Source organism: Rhipicephalus sanguineus, chromosome 8 (assembly GCF_013339695.2).
Source record: "Rhipicephalus sanguineus isolate Rsan-2018 chromosome 8, BIME_Rsan_1.4, whole genome shotgun sequence".
In the NCBI taxonomy this organism is placed as follows: Eukaryota; Metazoa; Arthropoda; class Arachnida; order Ixodida; family Ixodidae; genus Rhipicephalus; species Rhipicephalus sanguineus.
In genome coordinates, this window is record NC_051183.1 from 20,999,940 (window position 1) to 21,027,770 (window position 27,831).

Genomic DNA, 27,831 nt, shown 5'->3' on the forward strand with positions numbered 1-27,831 from the left:
GGTGTGATGAGGTGAAGCATGTTGAAAATCTAGGGACCACTTCCAATCGGATGTTGACTGTCTCTTGGCCAAGTTCGACCGTAACGGACATTGAAAGGCAGCTTTGCCGCAATACGGGGGTGTGATGAGGTGAAGCATGTTGAAAATCTAGGGACCACTTCCAAGCGGACTTTGTCTCTTGGCTAAGTTTGACCGTAACGGAGTTTGAAAGGCAGCTCTGCCGCACTACGAGAGTGTAATGAGGTGAAGCATATTGAAAATTTGAAGGGGTCCCTTTCAACCGGACGTTGACTGCATTTGTCTTTGGGAAGTTCGAATAGTAAAATTTCAGTGCGAATCGAATCGAATAGCAAACGCTATTCGAAAAATATTCGAAATTTCGAATATTCGCACACCCCTAGTAAATATAACAATCGTTCCGTCGTACCTGACGTCGTCTCACAATATATACATTTGATGCATTTCAAGGCACCGCATTACTCTTCTTAGGGTTCTCGACACCAGTGTTTTAATTTAGAGCGACAATCCGAAAATATTTAAAATTCATGTCAGTACTCCTTTAAGGAAGTGAGGTGCCGAAAAGCTATCCAACTCACCCTGCCTAACATGACAGGAACTTCAACAAGCTAACGAGTAAACTGTAATACGCTTACAGACGGACTGAATCTTTTGTCATGCTCGCATGATTGGGGGTTGATGACAACCTTGTCTGTACAGTCGTGGCATGCTGCAAATGCCTCATAAATGTGGCAGCACATGGCCAGCAATGCCTTGCGCACTGACTGCGAACTTTCTGGATACCATTCCTTCACATGACATCTCACCTTACATTTCCTCTTCCTTAACGATCCATAACTATCTTTTGCTGCTTGCTTCTTTGTTTGGTTTGACAGTCGGCGATGAGAGCCTGAGCGAGTCGTCGATGCCGTCGCCGCCGGAGAGCCGGGCAGCCAGTCCAACGCCGAGCAACTCGTCCGAAGACTCTGGCATCCTGGACGAGGACGAGGAAGAGTACGACGACGAGGACCGCCGGCGGAGCTGTCGCACAATGAAGCCACGGCCATCAAAAAAGAAGAAGAAGAAGCGGAAGCAGCGAGGCAGCGGGAGCGGCCGCAGGGACGACTACGTGGTAGACTCGTCTGCCAACAGACGGGGCAAACTGGCAACGCCGTTCAAGATCTCCTCGTTTCTCGACATGAGCTTCTGGAGGAAGTGAGTAGATCGGATTGCGCTCTGTGCATTTAAGGGGGGACGCTGCTCTTAAAATTTTTTATTTCTTAATCAATTTTGATGAAAGTTGGTGAGTTTATGTATATTTGTGTGCTGATTTCAAGAATGTAGCGTGTATTAGCGCGGTACATAAAAGGAACACGACACAGACGTAGAGATAGGTGGGCACTAAACTTCCAACGGTTTATTTCATGCCATTCACACCCATTTTATACAGCCGCGAGAAAGCACAACTCATCTTGCACATGTTCTTAAACTAAGGAACGTCATCTCCTTTTCCGACAAGGAAATCGATGACGAGCTCACACGCAAGTGTCCTAATTCTTTTATAGCTTCGGCATCTTTTATCTCCCGTGTTAACCAATCCCTAGAACGGCCGATAACAATGCAACTATACAGATCAGGGGAGCACCAACAGCTTCTGCAATGCGTCGTCAGGAATCCTCCCGCCGTAAGCTTATTTCTCGCATTATAGCAGTGTTCATGCAATCTGTTATTCAGACACTGTTTTGTCTGCCCAATATAGTACATTTCGCAGGATAATGAAAACTCGTAGACCGACACAGGATACACAATCAACAAATCTAATGTGGTGTTTCTTATCACAAGCTGGGGGAGCGACATTTCTTAGGCAAGTCAGTTTGCAACGTACGCGCGTTCTTTCAGCGCCTAAAAAACCAAAACTAGGGGTAACAAGGCTTCTGCATGGAAGCCGAAACGTCTTTTCTTTTAAACGTTCATTTGGTGGTGTACTTTCATTCCTCATGTTTCATTCTGACCAGACAAGTTTCCGTCGAACTGGCATGTATTCCACGGTCCTGTCAGCTGTAAGAACTGGCATGTATTCCACGGTCCTATCAGATGTAAGAAAGTGGCATGTATTCCACGGTCCTTATCAGCTTCTCATCGCAATCTTTTGCTTCCAGGGAGAAGGTCTGCTGCGGCATCATCTTCAAGGGCCCGCACGGCGAAGTGTTGATCTATCCCAAGCTCCTCCGGCCCTGCCGATGCAGACGGCGGCGCCTGAACACCGCCAAGGTGCCCGAAGACGCCGCCGACAGTGGCACCCGTCTCGCGGCAGAGGACACCGATGCGTCGACAATGCCAATAAACGCCGCCTCACCGTCCTCTGTCGCGGACTCATCCGTGCCGGTGAGCGCAATGCTGACGATGCCCGAGGCATCGCCAACGGACGACCTGGGCGCATCCGCGGCACTCCTCTTTCCCACACCCGAGATGTCGGACTGCAACCCGAGCAGTCCCGATGCCTCTGAAAACCTTTCGCGCGGTTCCACCTCACCAGACGGTGCCAGCGATTAACGTTGGCTTATACCTTAGGTTGTCCCACAAATTCTTTTTGTTTTTTTTTCTCTCTCTTACATCTGTTTTCTGTTTTGTATTTATTTCCTCCCCTTCCCTCCCTTGTTCCCCTTGTTAGATTCATCCTCATTTCGTAATCTCAGCTGTATATTCTCACCTCCCTGACATACCCAGATACCCCAGTCCCTCCAGACTTGTTAATCACGCCCTGCACTCTGACCCTAATTTATTGCTCTTAATTTATTCCCTCATTATGACAAATGCCAGTTGTTTTTCTTCGGTTGTCATGCTCGGTTTAGAAAAGCTTCTTTGGGTGGGAATTGTGGCACAAGCTTTACTATGTTTTCGACCTATCGCTTCTGTACCTGTGTTTTTTTAAGCTCCGCATGCGCGTTATGCTTCATTTACGTTCTTTTGCATGTTTGAAACATCCGTCTTTGATGTGCCTTTTTTTTTTCCTTAGCGCAGCACTGTATCGTCACATATGGAGTGAGGCTTGGTGAACGAGCTTCAGTGCTGCTGCTATTTTCTGAACTTTTCTGTGTCGGTCATGTTCTTTCTATAACGTTGTGGGTTTGACACTACGTCACACCGTGTCTCAGTTCTTGTTTCGTTCGCACCCCGTTGTTAAATTTGACATTTTATCCAACTTTGCGAATGAACTTCGATCGGTTTTGACGCCCGAGACATTACGGAGGAAGATCCGCAAAGTTTTATGCCGTAATGGAACGTCACGTCTGGAAGCTCTTGTTTTAGAATACGCGTGGATAACTCATGATTCGCAGTTCACCCCGGCATCATTTAGAGAGAACTGTTTTGTTTTTGGTGTAAACGAACAGAGGAAATTCGCAATTGCGCATTCTGCCCAGTACACTTCCACACGTTTCATTGCTTCGACTCGGACCAATTTTAAAAGCCACGTCGTTTCTTTCTTTTTCGCTTTTAAAGCCAACGAGCGCAGTTTTCGAACAGTACATTCCAAGCCTTGCATAAAGAAGTCTGTGTTTCGTTAATGAAATTTCTTTCTGCTTTTTGAGTTTGCTGGGAAAGTAATATAATGCCTGTACAATGAATTGCTACGTCAGGCTTTATTTTCATGTAATTTTGTGCCCGGTTGTGTATCTTTGTTATGTTTGCAGGCCGTTGAGTACCTCAAATGTCCGGAGGGGTTATAACATGTATCTTTTTTCGACTTTACCTTTGAGAGCAGTATGGTGGAATCATTTCATTTCAGTAACAAAAAAAAAAAAAAGATACAGGGAGCTGCACTCGCTCATGTTATGTTGTCATTCACTTCTTATTGTGATGACAAGTACATCAAAGTGGTGAGGGAGGAAGAGTGCGCATCACTTCTTCATCGGGGGGTCGTTTTGTTCTCTGGCGACGTCGTGACGTGATGGCGATCGCGGCTTATGTCCCCAGCGTTTTTGGTTCAGCTGCGGTGGGTTTACTTCCATACCCGCAACCCGTGAAGCAGTATTTCACCATCTAGTTGGTTCCTCACCAGCTCCTTGGCTGTCACCAGCCTTGCTCACCACAAATATGCACAATTCCGACAGGAGGCGAAGAAAGTGGTTGCACCGAATCCCGTGGAAAACGCCTTGTTTGTCCCAAGACTTGTCCTGAACAACGGCGTGGTCGTCCTTCGTGGAGAGGGGAAAAAAAAGGAAGAGGTGTGGCATGCAGGATTTTTTACCTACAAATTGAAGGGATGCAAGGCGAGCGGTCGGAGTGACGGGCGCATCGAGTTCCGTCACTCTCCTTGGCACCCTTTCCCGTCGCGGAAGTTGGTATATTGCTCCGCTGCAATGGAATATGCAAGCTTTCTACGTGCTCATTATACCACCACCATGCTCTGCGGACTTGCCTCCGGGCGAGAAGGCGAAGGCCCCTCGATCGGCGCCCTGTCAGCAGGCTGTGATTTGCCTCAGCCGAGCTGGCTCGCGTGACGAGGTTCCACATTTTTGTCGATCTGAGCTCGAACTCATCGTCCTGTCTTCCTCCTGCAGATCACAAATGCATAAAGGGGTGTCGTAGAGGCTGCTAAGCTCGAAATCTCGCGGTGCCTCGGAACACCGTCTCAGATGCGTTTCCGCCTGGGCTCGCGAGTTGCGGGGAGGCAGATGGCTCAAACGTTGAGCGCACCTCTATAACCGAAGGCGCGGATGAATTTAATTTTATTCTAGCTCTTGTTTTCCCATCTTTTTCGACCGCGAATAGAAAATTATGCAGAACTGGTCACCACGCCTCGTTGTCGAGGCGAGTCGGAGGGCTCAGGGAGTCTTTACAAAGGCAACACCACCACATAACACATTTTTTCCATTTTTGTACTCTAGTCAGAAGGAAAGTCGGTCCGCCGTCACCAGGTGGCGGAGGTGTGGACAAAAAAAAAAACTGTCTCATATGAGACGCACCCTGCTGAGTTGATGAGGAGTAACCTAAGCACCGATGTTGCTCACAGCAAGCGTGACCGTAATGGATCATGGTAGAGAATTGGGGATGACCGGAACTTGGGTTGGCAAGATTGTGGACGCTGGGTTTTTTGGGGGGCATCAAGGACTGGCATAGGTGTGGTTTGGCAGGTTTGTGCGGCTGACTGTATTTTTTTGAAGATGTGCCGTGTGTGATGAGCATCTCAGAGACTGCTTGCAGTTTGGTGTTCCTTCCTTCGGTGTAGTTCTCCCTCCGCTAATACAGTTTGCTGCAAGTCTGAAATTTTCTGCCCTGAAACTTACGACCTTTGATGTGCAGCATTTCGTTGATGCTGTAGATTAGGTTGTTCTTGCTCGGCTTTCTGTTCAACTCTGATTCCTAAATCTTGGTTTGGATGTGAGCAGGTGGTGCTCAATCACGTGCAGGATTGTCTCAATGCCTTGTAAAACGAAGCAACAAGTCATCAAAAGTTACAAGTGCAAAGCTTTGTTGCCTCCCTTTTTGCTACATTTGGCTACAGCCTCATTGTACGAGCAACACTGCGGATATTCTTGTTAAACTGTCAAGACGACCTTTGCGGTGAAATCAACCACTCGCACCCGAGAAAACTGCTGGCGGCCGCTGCGAGTCACTTGCCGTACCTGCACTAAAAAAAAAAAAACGCCGACTCAGTTGTTTTGTTGACGCCACCAAGTACAACATCTTGTGTCCGCATCAGCTGCATAATCTCATCAAAATTGGGAAAAACAGCTGAAACGCTAATGGCTCGTTGGAAGGTTCACCCTGAAAGGCCCTCGGTCGTTGGGCGATTGTGCCCGCAACTCCGGGGGGTGTGTGTTGTAGTTCGGCTCTCGTAGCTAGTGGATGCCATGTGCTGTTTTCTCTTCTTGACCGTTGTTGTGCGCTGTTTTTCTCCGAAGAGTGTTTCGCATTTCCCTGCGGTTGTTGAAAAATCTATGCCCAGCCCCCCTTTGTGAGTCGTTGGTGTTGTGGTGGTAAACGGGCGAGCTTTTTCGGAGAGGTCTCGACACGTGTCGGCCAACCCTGAGGGTGCGTTGCTGTGTGGATTTATTTCCTCGTTTGACGCCTCAAAGGCCATCGGCCTGATTGTGCTGTAGTGACTAGGCGGGATGGAATTGTGTTGCGTCACGATCGTGACGTTCGCACTTACATCTGTCATGCTCGTGACACATTCATTTCGTGCAGTTTAGTGCCGCATTCTGCAAGTTTAAACTGGACATCGTAATAGTCCCAATTGTCTTAATGTTGCGAAGCAGCATATCTTTTAAAAACATTTCATGATTGCAGGCGGTATGTATTTGTTCTGAACTTCATTAATTCGGATGGCACACTATAGTCTAGTGTGTGGAGAAAGTTGCTAAAAGTTAGCTTATGTTTGTTCTACACTCTTTACAGAATGCATATTTGACAATAAGAGAGAAAAATGATCAAATATGTAAGCGTGGCTGCTTTGCGACTTAGTCTAGCAGCACAGATTAAACTGTATTGGCACAGTCGCCTTGAAGGGCTGAACGGCCAGCCGAGCACCTCTCCAAAGGAATGAAAGAAAGCTGCATGGTTTTGACAAGATAGTCGAATGGATGAGAATGTTGTTGTGAGCTAGTCGGGAAGTCACTGCCACTTTTTTCTAAGACGTAAAAAAAAAAAGAGAATCCCAAAGCCCACGTTCTACCGCGCTTGTTCTTGCCGACTGGCTAAAAAAGTCGTGGTTGCGTGTGTTTGGGAGGCCCAGGTGTTCTTTCCAAGGCGTTTTTTTTTTCTTCTTCATAGCAATGTGTGCTCTGTAATCGTGTGTGACCATCCCCAGTTGTTAATTAGTCCTCTGGCTGCATTCCAATGTGCAGCGTTGCTGTCGTACGATGTAAACCCCTCGTCGTGTGTTGTTCATTCATCCCATGACAGAAATGCATCCCCTTGCTTAGCTTCTAATGCTGAAAATTTCTTGTGTTGTGGTGTATGCGATGACACAGGGCCAAAACCGAGTGCAGAACCTAGATTGCGTACGCTTGCTTCATCTACTGCCTGAAATTCGATGCAGTGAGTGATTCACGCACTCGAAATAGCCCAAATCATGCTCTTTTTAAATATTTTTAGGAATCATGAATGCTTACACTTTCTTTTCTTTTGTTCCTTCTGTGTTTATTGATCAGTTTCGTACCGAAACGATCATGTGTGATTACTGCAAGTGACTTGCAGTATTTGTGTGTCATATGAGTGCAAAGTACATTGATTGTTAAAACTTGTTTGCTGTGTTAATGGCTTGTGTGGAGTACGAAGCTGCGTTTTACAACCGCACGCACTTTGCTGCTTGTTGCACATAACGCTGGTGGAAATTTGTTTCCGGTGACAACCAACGTAGCACAAAGCGTAGGTTTCCTGCATAATTTGGGCCTTGTGTCATTCCGCGTTGTAATGCTGCGGTCTTCCGGTGATGTGTAACCTTGGCTGCAAGCGAAATTTCCTCGTTGTTTAAGACGCGGATTACCTCTCAACACGTGCAGCATTAGCTGTGTCATGATCCTGCCCCACGTATGGGCTTTCTACTCTTCAGTATCTTTCAGCCGTGCTGAGTTGCTCATGTGGCATTCGTAAAACGAAGAAGATGCACACTAACTGGAGAGTTGGTAGGCTCTAATAAATGTCGGGCATCGGGCCGATGCCGTAAGGGACGAGAATCGCACAGCAGATCTCTGAAGGCTTGGCCTTTAGGTCTGGAAGTCCAAAGCTCCGACCAAGTTGCTCACTCAAAAAGGACGTTAAAACATAAGCTTTGGACGCCTGGAGTACCAAATATGTCACTGTTGAAGAGATGGGAGGGTAGGCTAATACAGATAGACAGAAGATAGGTGGCGCCACCACCTTTGAAATTTTTGCACTGGCACCCCGCATGATATTGATAGACATGATTATGTTTTTCTGGCGAGTTTCTCATTGTTCTGGCAAACATGACAGTTTTCCATTATTCTGGTGAAAATGACAGTTGTCTGGTGTTCCAGTGAACATGACAACTTTCCGGTGTTCTGGTGACCATAGCGTTATCACGGATCTTGATGGCATCTGCGTGAGCTTAACTCTTTATCACTGAATGAGAGATAGCATGGAAATCCTTGTGTGCATAAACCAAACTTCAATTCCTTTTTTCATCGCTTAATTTTTAAAGAAGAAAGTTAAGCAAACTCTCTCCAATGGTAACTGATCTCCATGCCAAAAAATTGTGAAGAGTTGCAAAAGCTTGCCCGTCTAAGGTCAGTTTGATGCTTCTCTCTAGCATCGCGTTAATGAAACATCTGATCTTGCAGCCAGGTTTTCACCTTGCTTCAGACCGATGCATTTAACATACAGTGTGTCTCCTGTTAATCGCTTTCGCTTGGTGTACGTCTCCTGCATGCTGCGATACCCTCCCCCCATTCTTTTCGCCAGATTTTTTTCTCACAATTTTTGCGGTTCGTTCCTATTTGTAGATAGCAGACATGAGTTCTAAAACGGGCTGTGTCATGACCGCAGAACCTCATGTGGTACTTAAGGGCATTGAAAGAAAAAAATATATCACAGATTGTTGTCAGGTGCATTTTTTTACCCCTGTCTGTGCATAATTTTTTTTTTTCACTTTCGAAGTGCAATTCACCTTTTAGTATATTCTTGAGGGTGAGAATGTTCATGTGTGTACATTTACCTGGTTATTTTTTTTTTCACTTGTTTGCCGGCCTAGTGTTTGTTGAGCTGCCATCTTGCATTGTGAATATACATTGGAGAGGTCTATTTTTTTTTTGTCACTTATTTATGCTGGAAGCGTTTTACAAGCTGACCAACTTTTGCATGGAATTTTTATCTCATTTTTTGTTTGTCATCACTTCACATCTCGAGATGATTCTGAATGAGATGAATGAAAATGCAATAACATTGTGACAAATGTTTTTTGTTGGTTCGCTGTAGACCAAGAACTGCACGCCATGTGCTTATATGTTGTGTCTATTTCCCATCTTCTCTTATTTGTAATTAACATCTCATTGTTTTGAGGCCTGCACGTTCCTTTCTTTTTTGAGTTTTACGACATTTGGCCCCAGGCAATTGCTCTCTACACACAGCACTCGGGCCTTCGTGCATAAACGAACGCATTATATGTTGACACCATGCAAAATGAAATGTGATTTGCCCTTCTCCACACCGCAGCTCAAATCGCGCAGGCCCGGCTGTTTGAACGAGCCTCTCGTCATTTCATTCCTCCTCTTTCCCTTTCATTCCTTCTCGAATTCAACAGCACTTCATTGTATTTCTGTCCCCCTAGTACTTGTAATCTGCCTACCTGACACCAGGTGGTATGAACTGCGGATAACCCGGTGATTCGCGTTGTGCACGCTTGTGACAATGTCGCGAGGTGCATGTGTCACGTCTGTGACACTCTTTGTCCTACTTCCTCGAGTGTAAATTGTTTCTCGCGTCTCGACCGTGTGTCATGTGTTATCGCCCATGTACATTCGTTCGGACGGTTTTTTGCACCCCAGCTTGGAGATGGCCTGTGATTGTGCGTCTTAAAGAGAAACAATTTGCACCTCCTTCGTGTGTTTCGATTGTGTTTGGTGTATTCTTAATGTGAATGTGTGCAGTTGGGCGCAGGCTACAGTGGGGTTTTCACATAGCAGCGTCATCTGTAGTTGAAATTAAAAAATTTAAAGCTCGCGCAATTTTTCTGTTGGCCGGTGCATCAACTACAGAGTACAAGAACACCCTGCTTCTTGATTTATTGCATTCTTTAGACATAAAAGAGAAGGAACAGGGGTTTCACTGGAGCCAAAATTTCGACACATGGTCTTGTTCATTTCAAGATAGCAAGTAAGAGTTATTTTTCACTTTAAAAGCAGTTGCACCCTTTGCCCCGCCACGGTGGTCTAGTGGTTATGGCGCTCGACTGCTGACCCGAAGGTCGCGAGATCGAATCCCGGTCGCGGCGGCTGCATTTTCGATGGAGGCGAAAATGTGTGAGGCCCGTGTACCTAGATTTAGGTGCACGTTAAAGAGCCCCAGGAGGTCGAAATTTCCGGAGCCCTCCACTACGGCGTCTCTCATAATCATATCGTGGTTTTGGGACGTTAAACCGCAGATATTATTATTATTAGTTGCACCCTTTTTCTCACGCAGCAGTAATTGTCAATCTTTTCTTTTTGCGCGTTTTCTCCCTTACCAATCGCCTTCTCACAGCAAGCATGGCGATTTTGGTATTGTGAAAAAGAGTAATTTACTAATACGAGAAAAAACGTTATCTTTGGTGTCCCTTTAACGCCCATGCACCAGGAAATTCCAGGTTACGAACGTAGCGCACGCTTTCAGTGTAATGGTAAAGTAGCAAGCATCAGTATTGGCCATTAAATTAGACCAACAGAGGGTGCTGCTGCGTCTTAACCACGTGTCAGCCAAGCACCATAATGCTCCCTGGTGATGTGCCACGCTGCACTGCATTTTCTCGTTTGACCTGCCCGGTCATAGCGAGTATGTGTGCTTTCTCTTATCGATGTTTCCCTACTGTCCACATTAAAATTGAATGCGGTACCATTGGATTATTGGTGTGAGCGTGGATGTAGCGAGTGTTCATAACTTTTTTTTTTTTGTTCCCCCTTCATCGTAGTCATACCTCAAGTGGTCGTAGAAATAAACATACATCTCATGTCAAGAACGTTGTGTGTTGCGCGTCTTTCACTCGTCTCCCTTGGATGCGGTAAGCCTCGGTAAGCAGGGATTAACTATGCCTGCTTTTAACAGTGTTGTACACTCAAACCTCGATATAAAGAACATGGATATAACGAATTATCAGTTATAAAGAAGTAAATGAATAGTCTTGTCATGAATACAGTGTTATGAACGTTTATAACGAATTTTCGGATATAATGTTTTTGTGGCATATGTGACTGTTATAATGAGGTTTGAGTGTAGATGGTATGTCCGTCTGCCTGTCTGCAGGTTTGAAGCCAAGGAAAGTGTCGATGTTATTTGTAGCAATTATGATATGTGAAGAAATTAAAGTTGGCAAAAACACAACTTGCCGCCGGCAGGGACCGAACCTGCAACCTTCGAATAACACGTCCCATGCTCTACCAATCGAGCTCAATTGGTCTATAGAGCAATAACCTAGCGATTATCTTTATGCAAGTCTTACCTTTTGGTGCTCGTGATTTCTCCACCTGACACCAGGTGGCATGCAGTCTCTAATTCGTGATGCATGCTCGTAACGGACACAAGACGCGTGCAGCCATTTCCATGTATGCCTGCGAGCCAGTGCAGAGACTTTCTTCTGCTTGCAGATATTTGAATGAGCTGCATTAAAGACGCTAAAAGAATGTCTAGCTGATCAACAAATCCACTCTTACCTTGCTTCGAAGAAGTCAAGCCAGGACTGGTACAACATGGCTGGTAAGGACTACAGCAGGACTTTTTCACATTGGACACCATGGATTTTTACTAGAGGGTGCTAAAGTTGGTATAACCAGTTGTATGCAGCAGAACCCGCAGTGGTCGAATTATTGCGTATATCGAACGGTTGTAAAATCCCCTCGAATATATTTTCCATATATAAAATAGTGTTAAAAGCGCTCTTTCACAGGTGTTGTCATCGGTAGTGTTCGTTGGCAGCAAAAAAAAATGTAGATACTAATAAAGAAAATATGTTCGGTTTGAGTGGGAATTGAATCCAGGACTTTTACGTGGCAAGCGGGTGTTCTACCTGAGACCCATGCCCGTGCATAAACTGGTTTTGGAAAAAAAAACAAAAAAAAAACTATAGGAATATCTAAGTGCAAGGAGTGTCATTAACTCGCATAATGTTGCGTGGGAGAAGCGCAGAAGGCATGAAAACATGCGAATTGCTCAACAAATGGTTGGTTTAAAGACCCACCAATTACAAAGCGTGCAGACATAATTGATCAGCAACAGCATCAACAAAGTGTGCAGGTGTGCATGTTTTTTTTTTTTTTTTTAGATGCACAGTGGATACATTGCCGATTGCTCTTGAAGGCAAAGGTCAAGCATAGAAAAGTTTGTATACTGAATTACCTCCATATTTATATTATACATATATATTGAACTTTTTGATCCCCTTCAGACTCGTTATATGTGGATTCGAGCTCCGGTAAAAGGCTACATAGCCTTCAGGGGAACCACACAACTATCAACTAGAAAGTTTCAAGAACTTTTCCAATGCTGCATCGAAATACGAGTAGCAAGTACAGCGGAATCTCGACAGTAGCAATCGCTCAAACGAAACGGCTGCCGCCAATTTGGTTGCTTTCGAAAATGAGTTTTTCCTGTCCCTTCAGTTTCGGTTGAATCTCATGGTGGTAGCAAATGGTAGAGTCTCTTAAAGAATTTTTTTTGGTAAAAGTTCCAGACAGGTCAGGTCAGTAACCACTACATGAATAGCGGTACACTAAAGACAACCATGGAAACAGCACGCATCAAGAAACAGGATCAGCTTTATAAAAATTTTCATACTTTTTATTTGCATCAGTGTTCACCAGATTGATTCATTCCCAAGGGCACAAGAAAAAGAACAAAAAATTTTCCATCCGATTCAGCCCATCCGTGATGGGGAGGTGCGGTGGCATCTCTCCATGTGGATCACACGAGAAAGAGAGGCTTGCATCTGTAATTATTTATCCAGGGCACGTTCGCTTGTTGCCGGTGTACAAAACACACCTCACACTTGTCCATGTACACACAGTAATACGAGAAAAAAAAACAAGCCTAAAGCAATTGGATAAGGTTAAAAAAAATAAGCGGGACAAACACCATGTGCTTCACTCGGAATATTCACTTTACTGTCATTCGAAAATATTTTAAAATGCCGGCAAAAAAAGACAGTGGAGAACAAGAGAAACAACCTCGTGACTCAATAAATAGTTACAGCGGGTAAACACACTAGCACAAAGTTGTAAAGCAAAAAAAAAATTGGCTGAATGTAGGGACTGAAGCAAGTGTCCGAAGAAAAAAAAAAAAGAAAAAAAAAAAACACCCACAACTCTGGTATAAAAGGAACCCTGAAACCCTTTTCTTTTTGCCCGCTTGAATTGCCCCCTAGCTAACATTGGGGAAGGAAGAATTTGTCGAGATTTTAAATTTTACATAGCAAAATGAGCACCGCTCACACCAGCCACTTAGAATGCCTCGGTGTTACGCGAAGTGCTTGAAAGCATTAAGATCAGAAAGTGAAACCTTTCTTTACTGGTTAACAAGAAAAAAGAAAACTTAAAACATTGAAACTTGTTTCAAGTCTCAAAAGTGCCAGTAATGCAGTTCGTTATCAACCGGTTTTACACAAACTTTTTTTGCAAATGGGCGTGGCAGTTTCTGTTCAACGTTCAAGGAGACTGGAGAAAACAAGCGGTTAAATGTGAACATCCAGAAAAGTAACCAAACGAGAAAAAAAAAGTTCAACAGGGTTCGTCACAGCAGGTTACCAAGGGTTCGAGGCGGATTACAGGAAGCCGTCGAAGGAAAGCACCCGTCGGCAAAAACAACCGTAAACGAAAGGCTCGGCCGGTCTTGACATCCTTGCGGAGGGGCTGCGCGCATGCTTGCAGTTGCCCCAGCCGCTTGCTTCCATCCTTTCAGTGTCGATCAGGAGCAGACACTTCTTCCTTTTTGCCCCCCTTGTTTCTTGTAAACTTAAAAAAAAAAACCTCTGGAGGCAAAGAAAAAAAAAAAAACAAAGGAGGGGTGGTGCCTCAGCCCGTGACGAGTGTGTGTATGTCCCTACTTGCGCGAAGAGTGGAAGGCGGCCTCTATTGCCTCCTGACTGACTTCTTCAAAGTCGCACGCCTGGACGTACTTGTAGACGCCCACGAGGGCCTTCTTGAGCGCGTCGTAGCTGCTGGAGTACAGCATTTTCTGCTTGATCTTCGCCTGCTCGGGACACCTGCACGAGTGAAACGATGGTTGGAGAAGTTAATCTATAGCCCCAACGAATGCAGCGGTAAACGCACAGTGAACAGATCCTGCTGAAGAGTTCCATTCGCAAAAAAAAATATTGCGTGATTGCCGAAAACCCAGCAGGTGTCGAAGTTATGTAGATAAACCCTCAATTTGGTCTGTCAATGCAACAGAACCCTTCCATTATTAAGAGAGAAACTCTAGATAAAGATTACGATGGTGCTATCTTTATACTGTAGGGTGCTCACCGATTGAAACGAGGAATTAGGGCAATGTAATGCACATTTGTTTTCACTGTGTTTAGTTATGTCGTATCAGCAATTTTGACTGATCACATGGCTCAGAGCCAACATTACATTAAGCAGCCAGACTCATAGCGACATGATACACTTATGTCGAGCAATTGCACATACCAGTCAATCCACCACAATTTCCGATGTCTCGTTTCAAATCGTAAGCACTGCACATATCTGCTGCTGTGCTGCTGCTTAGTATGCAGTCACACTTTAGAAACTGATGCGTTTAACCAACGTGTGCATCTACACGTGGGAGCCACATGACAACTATCGTGATATACGGATGACATCAGGTTTAACATTTGAGTGCTACGACTTCATTGGACAACCCGAATGGCTTGTGGATGAAGTGGTCGTGAACCATATAAGCACAGCCATGAATGAATGAGTGAACAGTGCTCACAAAGTGGAACAAAACATGAAAACCTTTCGCACAATGATTGGTACACACAGTTGCTCAAGAAAACACAGTCATGTCGCTACAAATCTGGCTTCTAAAAGTAATGTTGGCTCTGATGCAATAGACCCTTTTCAAGCAATCCCAGAACCCCCCGCCGACACGTGAAGCACTACGGGAAAAGTGTGTACGGCGAGCCCTCCGGCTGTTCAGTCACTCGCTACTCGTTGGCGCCGTGGGAGCACCAAACGAAAAAAAAAAAAAAAAAAAGCGTCGCCGCTGGTTGACTAGTATTAAATCCTAAATACTAACATGTCTGAATGCACCTGCATGTATCTCCACGTATGAAATGCGAAAGGAATGACGCAGTCAGTGTAGGTATTACCGAGCTGATGTATACCGGATGTAGCAGTTAAGCGGCACACGAGTTATCACGGTCCGATACAGGCAGTCAAAACGTGCTATCGGGAGCAATGCGAGCTGGAACACTGAATTTGTATTTATCCAATGCTTGCTCGTGATCGAGTTTAACCAATCTGTAGAGAGGTGTTAGAGTGTTCAAGTATACAGATGATTATTTGATTTTAATTGACAAGTCACACGCTGTACAAAGAAGTGAGCACATTCTAAATGTGTTTAAAGAAAAAGGGATGGGACTAGAATTCACTTGAGAGATGCCTTGCTTAGGTAATTTGCAGTTTCTTGATACATGCCTTTAAGTTTCACTGCGGAGCATGTTTACGGGCAGTATAGCTCGCATTCGGCGAAAGCGGTGTTTAATTTCACGTCGGTGCATTTGAATATTGCTAAACGAGTAATTGTTTGTCATGATTACGGCCGGCATTGGAAAAAAAACCTTGCGCACATAACACGAGCAGTAGTTTCCAGCTGCAAAGTGATCAAAGAGGCGGGATATCCTGTGTATCGTATCGGTTTGCGAAAATATGTTCGCATGGCAAAGAAAGATTAACACGGACATTCTCCACCTGTAAATAATGAAGAAACTAGACATTTTGCAGTTATTCCACATATGTATTAGAAGTCGCATGGCCTGAGAGTGTAGGGAAGCGGTGTGGGGTTGAAGGTTGTGTTTGCCGCCCCAAATAAGCTGAGTCGCATCAAGGTCGCAGGGGTCTGTGGTGGGCAAAGAAAAATGCGGTCTGAGGCATGCCAATTGTTTTGTAAATTGTGTAGGAGTTAACCGCAAATTTCTCTTTCTTGTGTCCACATGTACAGTGGCCAGACTGGTCGATGTATTGCGAGCATCGAAATTCATTGAATGGAGCCGTCTCATCTCGCATTGCTATGTCAGTCATGAAAATGTAATCCCATCTTCGAAAGCACAGTAATTTCGTACCATCAACCTAATCAGACAATGCCAGAAATTTCGGAGGCATATCATGTCACAAATAACACACTTCGCGTCAGTCACCCTTCTCAGTCGTTAAAAGACAAGGAATTCAACTGTATTAATCGACTGTAAGCACAAGCCTTGGTTGTTTGACTTCTTGTGCCTCTTTATGACACGCGCGATGCACTCCCATTCAGTATATATGCTTTTTTTTTTCACGCGTGCAACAAGCTTTCAGTTGTGCGAGTGCTGGTTTCTGCAGTTCCTTCCTTGTACTCCTCCTTTCTCTTTTCGCTCTAAGTATTATTCCAACCTGTAGTTATGGCACCAACGAAGGTTATTAGGCACTTATAGTTTGTTACATATAGGGTGCAAGCAACGCAATGAATGTATCATTTCCCCAAATGCAGACTACACTTTCTAGTGTACTTTTTAAATATCAGAACTTCACACTGTACTCGTCGACAGTGTTGATTGACGTTGATTCCAAATGCATCCGCAAATCATAGACCGCTCCTGCACTTCATAGGCAACCAAGTTGTATTTTTTTTTCACTTATGCCGTAAGGCGCGCTGGCGCCAAGAAATAAATAAATGATTAAATAAATAAATAAAAGGCGGCGCTTCTGAGCCGCTCAACTGGTCCAACAGTGGGACAGAAGTTTGAGATTGAATTGCGCAGTAACATGTTGCACCCTGTAAAATTCACTGTTTAAGAAGTCCTGGCACAGCGCAAACAGAAAGCTACATCGCAAGGCCCGCGCGCGCGCGGCGGCGGCTGCTGTGGCATACACACATTTCCCATGAACCCTTGCGTGCCCGTTGGTGGCGCTCATGTGCTTGAAAGAGGTCTATTGAGATTTGAAATTGTCGATATGACTGTAACCAAGACAATGGAAAGAAAAGTAGGTCCATTACTTGGCCCTAAATTGTCACGTCTCAATCTGCGAGCATCGCACATGCTCTTGTTAAGGGTTGGAAGCGGCAACTGTCTGCCATTATGGGAAAACGCAGCACAAGCCACGTTTTGCTTTTTTTTTTTCACTCGCAATTTACACGTTTCAGTTTGCAACTTGCCAAGAACTGTGGTCAGGCCAGTGGTTGGGTGTCCAACTACTGAAGTTGCACATCTTGTTTTGCAATATGACTGAATGATTAATTGATGCCATGCAGCACAAGGAATGTGTGCAGTGTGCTATCCCAAACATCTACACGTTAAATCCAAGCATGGCTTGGTCTAATGAGATAGGAGCAAGGTTACATTATTTTACACGCACATGGAACTGCAGTTGAAACGTAGATAAAACAATGCGTCGCACGGCCATCACAAGATACAGAGATGTCCACAGCACAACACATCTCTGCCCACATGATTCACGTGAATATTGTAAATTCTTCACCTTTCAAGCAGTAAAGTCTAAAAAAGGAAAAGTATGCTTTGCTGTAAAACATGGCGCAATATCCGTAACCGACACAGGTTGTGGAATGTCCTACAGTAAATGATGTCAGTTAAGGTGTATTCACACGACGGACCAAATCGCGATTTGAGCCCAAGTTACCATGGTGCCGCTTCAGTCTGCACGGAGTGATCCGTAAAACGACGGAGGCCCAGATCACAGTTGGGATCTACGGGGAGAAATGCTGAAATCTTCCGTTGTAGCATGAATTCTACCCCCTCGTGTGAATGCTGGCTGCGGAGCGATCCGAATCACGTCACGAGACTGATTCGTCGTGTGAACACAGTTTTAAGGACTTAACTAAAGTTACTAAAGTGGAACTAAAAACAAAATCGTGCGTCTTGTGCTACTCTGAAAGAGTGACAAGTAAACGAGAAGCCTAACCATAAATAAATGTGTGGCTAGGAATTTAACCTTCAACCTAGCGGCTAGCAGGTTGCAGATAAACACTAGATGATCACTGGCACTTAGCGGCACTAATGATCAAGCCACCTCAGCAGGCAAATCCGCACACTAATGAAGCCGCGACTGAAGACCGCACCAAACATTCAAATGCGAAGGGAGCGTATGCCCTCACCAGGTCATGAGGACAAGGCGGTCGACGGACATGGCGCATTCGGAGGCCCCCTCAGCACGGATGGAGGCGGGGAAGTCGAAGACACAGTAGCGGCACTCGTTCTTGTAGTTTTGCAGTTGCTCCAAGAAGTCCGCGTAGGTGGCCGAACGCTCCGCCGTGGTCTCCACGTCGATGACCCGCTCGTCCTTGATGTGGTAGATGATGTAGCGATACTTCTTGTCCTTCTTCACCTCCTCATACACTGTCTTGGCTTCATTGGAAACTGTCACACCGGAAGACTGCAAGGCACAAGAAGTGAGGCTTCAGAAACCGCACCAGCGCAGGCTTTGTGCAGGTGTGAAAAGAGCGCTTCATTTGCGGTTAGGTAATGATGCTCGGTACAATCATACAAGTTTGATTCCAAAGCTCGCAGAACAAACTGAGCCCCGCCACGGTGGTCTAGTGGTTATGGCGCTCGACTGCTGACCCGAAGATCGCGGGATCAAATCCTGGCCACAGCGGCTGCGTTTTCGACAGAGGTGAAAATGTTTGAGGCCGGTGTACTTAGATTTAAGTGCACGTTAAAGAACCCCAGGTGGTCGAAATTTCCAGAGCCCTCCACTACGGCGTCTCATAATCATATCGTGACTTTGGGACGTTAAACCCCAGATATTATTATTACTTATTATATTATTACTTAGGAAACCACACCAGCGCTAACTTAATGCTTTTGTTAAAGAGGTACTTATCTGTGGTTAGCTAACCCCGCTCAGTACAATTATGCAAGTGCTTGATTAACTGATGCATAATGAGAGATTCCAAAACTAGTAATGAGAGCATAGATTGCATAACAATATGAATTGCTATGCAGTGTTTAAAAGTATGGTAACAAGTTCTGTAGTACTACGCTTTCTGTTGCCAAGCTGCCACCAACAAGGGTGGCAAGGTCAACAAGCTAACGAAGCAGATTAGTAATGAGAATGTATTTTGGATGCTATGCTGTGATGTGTGAGAGCTATCACGGTGTATCTCTGTAAAATCAACTCCGCAAAAATATAAAACGACAATGCACATGCACTAGTGTGGTCTAATGACGTAGAAGGTTTTGTCGTCACAGATTCAATTCTGGTATATTGGATGCTATGTAATCGTTTGAATAAGTAGCCAAACATGCACTGCTGTTGCTCAAAGCTGGCCACCTCTGCTGCAATTTACCTACACAAGTTGTTGCAGCAACAACGCGGGCAGTTCGAGAACATATACATTGGAACAATGTGTTCACGTTAAGAAACTCCAAAAATACTTGCCCCACACTTAGTGGGATGTCTCCCAAGACAGCACGATACTTCTGCTGAATTTTTAGTTTACTGCTTCAACCACAGTGCAAGTGGAACATGTGGGGCGCTTGTTAATGACAATCCCGGGGAGAAGCAATTACTCTGCGTACGAGCCACCAGGTGCAACCGGGTAGGAGGGACCAACCTCAGTGTGCCAAAACAAGCACACTGTTGCGCAAATGCAGTCGCCACCTCCAAATCTGGGCACCCCGACCATCTTTGACCATCTCACGCCAAACGACCCAGCCCTAAGTGCCACATTGAAAGCAGGTTTTATCAACGGCGAACTCAATGAAATCGGACTTGTCCAAGCAAAACAGTGCCGACGTTGGCATCCTCTCCCACACGTCACCGCACGATTGCTACAGTCGAGCAAAAAGGTTTCGCGACGGGGCGTCCCGTCAGAAAGGCTTAGTCCAAGCAGTGCCTGCCGTAGGCATCCTCCTCTGCACCCACCGTCGCCAAAACGCTTTTTCTCCACTTGGCCGGCAAAGAGGTCCATGCCAGCAACGGCGGACAAGCGCAGAAGAGAGTGGGTGGCCAGGGGAGAAGGCACCCTTCCGAAAATAGCACGGGCCTCAACTCCGAGAATAAGCGGCGGCCAGATAAATACTCCTGACAGAAGGGAGCCGGCCCAGTTGAAAAACGAACTGTAGCCGAGAAACGCCAACCACGTGGGAGTGCACACGAACAGCGGATCGACAGGCCTACGGGGTTTCGAACGAGAATGGAAGGGCAAGCGAAGCTTCAAATTTAAACAATCACAGGGTTCAACAACCCGAAGTATTTAGCAGACTGCAAGGAACATCGCACTGTGCATAAGCGCATGGATTTTACCCTCATCCGGATGTAGCCACAGCATCAGATTCAACCACGATTCCATGCTGTGCAGTGAAACGTCAAAGCTTGTGTGCAAATGCAGCAGTTACTAATTTTACAACCAGGTTAAGATTAACCATAAGAATGAGGAAGACTTAATTCCAAAAAATCATTTCACACCAGGTGAAGATAACTAAAGGCACATTGTTGGGCTAGTTGATTCATTGAATTTGACATGTTTAAAGTGCGCGAAGAATACAACACATTAGAAACAGAACACTGTTGGTTCTTGTCAACTTTTATAAATGTTGTACCTTCAAGAAATAAATGCAGTTGGAAGTCTGTGCTTCGCGCGTGTGTGCGACGTTTCCGATGCGTTTTCTTCATGCAGTTTAAACATGTCTTCAAAGTCGAAGATAACTAGCCTTTCATTGCAATGGCAAAGGATTGCCATGAGTGGCTGTGAAGCTGAACACATTAAGTTCATGTCAGAGATATTAGCAGCTGGGGCAGTATTACGAGACGACCACTTTCAGCAGCAGTGCCACACGACTGAAGCGACCACTCAACCTTTTCTCAACCAGCCAATCAGTCAGCACAGAGTGAGAATGGAAATATCTACTGAAGTGATCCCAGAATGCAGCCCCTCGTTGGATGCGGACAGGTTTACCCCACGCAAGTCTGCAACACCGCACACCAAGCCGCCCAGCAGTTTCACAAGAACCAAATGCTGCAAGGCTAAACCAACAAGTTGCCTCAGCACTTTCACAACAAAACCTTGTCATACAATGTGCCCTGCTTTCAAGTCATTGCCTCATACAGCGTGCAACAGCAGCACAATATGGTGCAATGCACGGCCAGGACACCTAAGGATCCACTATTGGTGTCTGATGAATTTAAACTACAGGAGGAATTCATGCCATGCTGTAGCTGCTATGCTGATGCACAACCAGCATAGACAAATGTGCATACTATCCCTTCCCTGGTACCTACATTGTTTCTCTAGTTTGTGGTTTATTCACTTCAATACTCATTTACTTGAGATGACTTCAGTATGCAAACTATTTTTTCAATGCTCCTCCTGAACCTTGCATCACCTACTGGGCAGAAATTTACGATGTACACATATTCAATGTTTTTGCAGATTTATGTTTCCAAAGTCTGGGACTCCTGCGATTACTCCCCGAAGTCTTTTTGCCGCTTATACCAGCGATTGAACGTACAGTCATGGGCAGTTTGACAGGGAACATTGAAATTACCTTTAAGAGGCCATCATTGCTAAACGAGGCAACCAAGCACAAAAGCGCTTGCAAAAATAAACATTCAAACAGAAATACACATCTTGCAAATGGATATGTCAGATTCGTATCTGCATATTACAAGTGTTGCTTAAAATGTGTTCCCCCTCTTACTGCTCAATATTGTGCAGCACTGTTCACTTGTTGCGTTACGAATTCCTCCGGTAGTTTTTTTTTTTTGTATATGTAAGTACACGGCATACTGATGTCCTAACCCGATGTCATTGACAACATTCAACTAGAACACTTTAGCACAATGGAGGCAGTTGAATGCCTACAGTTACTCTGCTGAAAAATATGCTGGTATGACTGCCTGAAGGTGACTCAAGATATGCTCTTTTTTTTCCAAAGATTACAGAACTAGCTAGCAGAAAAGACGGAGAGAGGTCGCAAGAGGTCAGACAACCGATGGAATGGATACCAAGACTGGAAACAGACAACGACAGCGGAATTTAGACGGAGTGAAGAAACTGAGAAATATGCAGGCACAAACAGGAATCTGCTTGCGCTGGACAGTACCAGTTTATTGGGAGAAACCTAAGTCGTTCAGCGGACACGAAAGCAAGCCGACGACAATGACTTGCAACCTACTAATAGCCAATCTGAAGTCTCAAGCAAAAGTAAGACCATGGCATTGCAATAGTTTTTCTTTTCCCGTTTAAGAACAGCTGTTCGTGGAACTGTTTGTATGAACTCTCGCAGCTGATCGGGCTCGCAAAGGCTGCAACACTGGATTTTAATCTAAGTTGCCCAGACCGAAAAAAAAAAATTTGTTTTAAGGCATCTGTGGCTAGCAAACTTATGCCAGGGACTGAACCGAAGTAATGCAGTCTTTGTACACAGTGCGAAGCTTATGTGGCCTCTAGCAAACGCTTAGTAATAGCAGCGAGGCATTTTGCCGCAAACAGTGCAATCGGCATTGAGTGTAGCCCCAATCCAACACCCGACAGCCAGGATTCCACGAGTATCCTTTACAAGAGGTGTCGTCCAATTACTTTTGAAAGATAAACAGCTGCTACACAGTTAATTCACCCATCAATGAGCAGAACTGCTAGCAAAACATTGTGGAAGCATAAACTTAATCGAGCATCCCAACAGATCGACAGTTGGTGCAACAATTATCACTGATAACCTGATAAAAGCTGATGCAACAGCACTCAAAAGGAAATGACAGATGCTAGTCAACAGGATATGTGTAACGAGGCACATGTCTCCATCCTTCACAATGGGATGAGTAGAACGTGTAACATTTGTGGAACTAATCAGAAGGTTGAGGCCTTGGATTATAAACCGGCCCATTGATTTTTCACAATCACGCACTCCGATGCTAACAAACGTCCTCCCGATATAAGAGGTGTCGTCCAATTATCATCAACACTCGCTCATCTTCACAGATAAGAATGCTAAGTGGGCCGCACCTAATCATGTGCTGTGTTTATAAAGCTCAGACATGACAGAATGCGACTCTCGAATCGACACGCTAGATGGGTGAAAAGCGATCAGACGCGACCGCGCTACATCCTGAAGGCGTTGATCTAAAATACGCCAACCGCACAGCGCTTAACCACGTGCTACGTTTAAAAGATCAGTGCCGATAGGTTTCAGACGAATGCGACCCTCGAATCGACACGCTAGGAGCGTGAGAGGCGATTCGAATGCGACCGCGCTACATCCTGCAAGCGTCGTTTGGAGGGGAGCGTTTTGCAATGCGAGCAAAACCTTCTGCGGCTTTTTTTTTTTTGCTTTTGTTCGTAGAAGCGCTGTTTTCTTTCACCTGCGCGACCGACTGTAATCGCGGGGTACGGCGGCTGCAAACGCAGGAACTCGCTATCTAGCTCTTGCAAGACGTCCGGCCAGCCAGCCGCACAATGGAAGAGCGGCGGAACGGCTCCATTCGCAGGCCGGATGAGTCAACGCGCCACGACAGTAGTGGCCAAGCGACTAACAAAATGACGAGTCGCTTTGAGAAGGAGAGCGCTCCCTTCACTCCAGCCTAAACCACGGAAGCGGGTTTTCCTAACAGCTCAAAAACGAACGAGAATAGAAAGAAAATGAACCAGGAAACTCCAAAATCGTAAAGCACGTTTCGTGTCTTTCGTTTTCCGTTTTTTTTTTCTTTTGGTCTTTAACGCCTTATTGCGAGAAAGACGGTTGAGCTGGGAAATTGTTTCATTTCTAACCCTCTCGCTTTAAACAAAAAAAAAACTGGGCCAAACTCGCTTCAAGAAGGCAAAGTTTCAGCGAAGAACTGCCGCTTTTTGTTTTAATTCTTTGTCCGAAAAGCAAAAAATCGCCAACTTCCGTGCGTGCCAAGCTTGCTTTTTTTTTTTTGAGTTCTCACTTACGAAAGCGATCTTTCATTTTAAAACTAAGACAAACGCAGTCGCAACCACGTTAATAAGCAAGGGAAAGCCCCCAAAACTGCCGCGTTATGTTTGTTTCGTGTGCATGTGTTAAGAAGCAAAACGCAGAAGCCCAGTACTAGTACTCCACCAAACAATCAAAACGAAGGCGTGGTACCAGAGTTAAATCTCGCTATGACGGCTTGGTGCTATCGCGGGAAGGCATAAATAAACTCTGGAGGCGTACTAGAGGGGCTGACAAAGCGAGTTTTGTACGGCATACTACATTCCAACGGCTCCCCCACAACCCCGCAAAAGCGCGGTCACCCGCAATGCCAAAAAAAGCCGGCTACGAGACGATGACTAGGCCTAGCGCACACACACACAGGACCAACACTACAGGGGCATCGCTACAACGTTAGGCCTGGCGACACGAAAGAAACCGCCCTCCGAGCTGCGTTCGCTCAACTCCGCGGAATTCGAAATCCACGCCCGTGCACGAGTAAAAACCGATAGCGCCCGCACAACGCTATGGATGCAACATGACCGCTTACCATGGCAGTGACCGAACGGAGTCGCGGAGGCACGGAAGAAGCAAAAACAACAAAAAGCCGCCGAGGTTTACGTTGAAGAAGCCCCACATACGAACCGACAACCCCCGGGAGTGTCTATCGGAGGGCGACGCTAACACTTACCCCAGCTTGCGCGTTGCGATTAAAGAGAATCACGCTAAGTAGGCGAGACGAGATACAGGCGTTAGTGCATGTCCCTTTCAACGTTGCCAAAATTAGCTATGAGGAGTAGGCTTCGGAGCAGCCGTGGCATGGAGGATGGCACAAAAACGCCGGTATCGTCATCTGTGCCGGCTTTTTAAACCTCGCCCCCTTTCAAATAGACGACTGGCACCGCGATCGCCTGCGACCGCTACGTAACAATCACAGAGCGCGTGGTTTAGAAGAATATTGCGGTACTTACCATAGTGCGGCTGTAATTTAATTGATCGACGGCACAACGTAACCAAAGTCCTTGTTTTCGCACTAGGCCTCTCGACGCAAACGGGAAGGGTGGTTATACCAAGATCGCAACGCACCCGGTTTTGTATTCCTCCGCGCTGCAATAGAGGGCGTTCTCGATTGGGCGTTTGTTTTCTTGGTTTGCTCTTCAAATGCAGCCGCCACACACAAAAAATGCCAACTTAGGTTATTAGATTTTTTGAACAACTCTATACGTTAATTTAAGGCCAACTATTTGCTTATATCACGCGAACCGTATTGTTTAGAGTAGATATATTAACCTCTGCGCTGCGGTAGAAGCGCTTTTACGAGAGAACTACGTTGTCACGCGCTAGCATGTGGTACGTAGCGATGACTCAACACGGCTGAGGCATACCATGTGACCTCACGTGAGCCAATAGAATCGCGGGAGTGAAGCTTACCCTTATTTGGAAGTTTGCGGCCTGTCATCGGCTGGCGTGCGCTGTTGGCGCGTTGAATCTGCACATTCAAGCGTCCCCGCGAGAGGCCGATTAGCGACTTGCGCTATCGTTTCGACGGTGACGTAGTGGCGGTCGCGCTTTCTTCTCCAGCGATGATTACTTCCAGGTCTTGCCGCAACCTGTGCATATTTGAATCGCACAACAGCTGGGATATCGCCTCGGTTGAGTTGTATCACATTTTGCGTTAAGATCTTTACGTACAACTGAAGGACGTACGTTTAAAAGAAGAGCAGCGCAGTTTAGTAGGACTCAAGTGCTCTGATACTTTGGTAGGTCGTGAATGTGACCCAGGTCAATTAGATATGGGATCGCATGCGGATCTAAATTAGCAGGGGTTGCATTTAACGATTACATTCAAGGGTAAGCTTTCAGACATTAACAACAAACTAAAACATATATGAAAACATGAAATAAGCATGACTGTTGGTCCTTAGGAGCTAATGAGTTGTCGCAATTCTTCATTCATTTATTAATGATTTGTATTAATTTGTAATACTTTATTAATACTGTGTAAAATCTGCATCTTAATTTGATGTAATGTCTGGGCCTATTCAAATGCTCTAATTCCCAGAGATCCTGGATTCATTTCATGAGCATTCTTAATTAATTTGTAATTTACCTGTGCTGCAAAAACTCTGTGTGCTTGTCATTTACATGAAGCATATCTATGCATTTTTACTGAATAAAATGTTTTGTCTGTTTCAGCCCCACCAAGGTGGTCTAGTGGTTATGGCGCTCCACTGCTGACCCGAAGGTCGCGGGATCGAATCCCCGCCACGGCGGCTGTATTTTCGATGGAGGAGAAAATGTCTGAGGCCCGTGTACTTAGATTTAGGTGCACGTTAAAGAACCCCAGGTGGTCGAAATTTCCGGAGCCCTCCACTATGGCGTCTCTCATAGTCATATCGTGGTTTTGGGACGTTAAACCCCAGATATTATTATTGTCTGTTTCAGAGTTTTTGTGGAAAAACAGTGCAAGTGTCTCGCTGATTACTGGCCTAAATTTTATCTGGTTACTATGGTTAAATGCGGCAGTAGGAATAAAATCGGCAAAAATCTAATAACTTAACACAGCAAGTATTACAAGCTGGAAGCATGCAGGAAGTACAGTGCTGATTTGTATGCAGAAATGGTACAAAATTGAGTAGGTGTCTATGTCAGTGCAGTAACCACTGAAGCAGTGGTATATCTGTATCCTGTTTAGCCTTTCTCTGAACATGTTACCTGCCCTCTGTTACTGGGCTGATGAAGTACACTTCATCACTTTCAAGCTTTCAGCGATTTTTTATTAAATGTACTCTAGAGGTCGTCGCTCTCACTGGAATACAGTTTTAACACTCAGAGTTTCGGCCCAGAGTTGTGATAGAATTCTGAAGCATCGATTTCACCCTAGTGATAACCCCCTGGACATTGCTTTGAATGCAGCACCACCCCTTTTCATAGCTATGACTATTTCGATCAAGGTATCCAAGAATAGCCCAGCCTGCCTTGTAGTAGCATGCTGACATTCACTACTGCACCTGATGGATGCGACTGTCAAAGTTTGATGCGTTTCACCAAACACTTCAGGAATTTTTGAAGACATTGCAAGTACGGTGGTAAAGCTAAATTATTAGCTGCCGCAGTGGGCTTCGTGGATTCTTCAGTAATTGTCACCAAGCATTATAAACGACTGACATTCACTAATCGTCTTCTCAGTTGGAGGCCTTGGTGTACATGTACAATTTGGAGGTAAAGCTTTTTGCATTCCCGAACCATGACGGGCAGTGTACCGCTGTTAAAAAGTGGAAAGTGTGCAACCATTGTAGACTGCCAGTAGTAACATGTGGGGCTGAACGTTGGAGGACAACAGGAAACTCGAGAAGAATAATTAAAGGACTCCTAAACAGCTCCGTGTTCAGAGATGAGAGAGTGGCTTCTTGCCTTCACTACCCTTCCTACTGGTGCTATCTCCTCCTCGCCACTTATTTCTTCATAACACATGAGGACAATGTCGGTATTAAGCGTCGAGCTTATCAGAATTTCGCGCTTTTTGGCTGCACGCCGTTATCTCCACTTTCACAGTTGAAAGTGCACAAAACAAAGTGAATTCAGTTGATCGTGCACGATAGTCATGTGAGACGAGGCAGAAAGGGTGTATGTCTGCGTCGCAAAGCATGGCAAATAAGAGACAATTCACGTGCCCCTCGTATATGGACCAACCGGCAGCTTATTTCCTCATGACGTCTCGGGAACATACTGCTGGCGTCGCGAATTGTGCCGGAACGACTGGAAACGCCAAGAGAGAATAGCGCACTCGTTCTCTGTATGTTCAGAGGTTGTTTAGGGGCCTTTTAAGAAACACAACAAGCGATGGAACGAAAGATGATGGGCCTAACATTAAGAGACATGGAAGAGAGCAGAGTGGATTAGAGAACAAGCAGGGTCAGATGGCATTTCAGTAGGCGTTAAAAAGAAAAGGGAGGACCTGGCCAGGTCACGTAATACGAACGACGGATAACCAATGGTCAGTCAGAGCGGTGGAATGGAACTTACCAAGAGATTGGAAATGTAGCCGAGGACAG

The 27,831-nt window shown here is 45.4% G+C and overlaps 2 protein-coding genes and 1 long non-coding RNA gene across 6 annotated transcripts in view; 2 read left to right on the top strand and 1 right to left on the bottom strand.

The window, feature by feature from the left end:
• The window catches only part of LOC119401530 (SIN3-HDAC complex-associated factor), a 29,916-nt gene extending 19,244 nt beyond the window's left edge, over positions 1-10,672 (top strand). For 3 of the 4 annotated variants that reach the window (XM_037668419.2, XM_037668418.2, XM_037668420.2), the window contains exons 4-5: positions 894-1,212; positions 2,157-10,672. In XM_037668419.2, the coding sequence (XP_037524347.1) occupies positions 894-1,212; positions 2,157-2,550 (713 nt within the window). In that variant the 3' untranslated portion in view covers positions 2,551-10,672. The remainder of the gene's footprint in view (positions 1-893; positions 1,213-2,156) is intronic. The other variant, XR_007417342.1, reaches the window with a different exon arrangement.
• A 1,617-nt stretch (positions 10,673-12,289) lies between these two features.
• LOC125759713 (uncharacterized) lies at positions 12,290-12,744 on the top strand. Its single transcript, XR_007417343.1, has 2 exons — positions 12,290-12,584; positions 12,623-12,744. It is a non-coding gene; the product is annotated as an uncharacterized LOC125759713 (long non-coding RNA).
• LOC119401532 (cofilin/actin-depolymerizing factor homolog) lies at positions 12,460-24,906 on the bottom strand. The gene is made up of 3 exons (XM_037668421.2): positions 24,748-24,906; positions 17,998-18,275; positions 12,460-13,906 (listed from the first exon to the last, which is right to left on the bottom strand). The coding sequence occupies exons 1-3, from the start codon at positions 24,748-24,750 to the stop codon at positions 13,744-13,746; spliced, it is 444 nt and encodes a 147-aa protein (XP_037524349.1). The 5' UTR covers positions 24,751-24,906; the 3' UTR covers positions 12,460-13,743.
• Between the last annotated feature and the right edge of the window lie 2,925 nt (positions 24,907-27,831).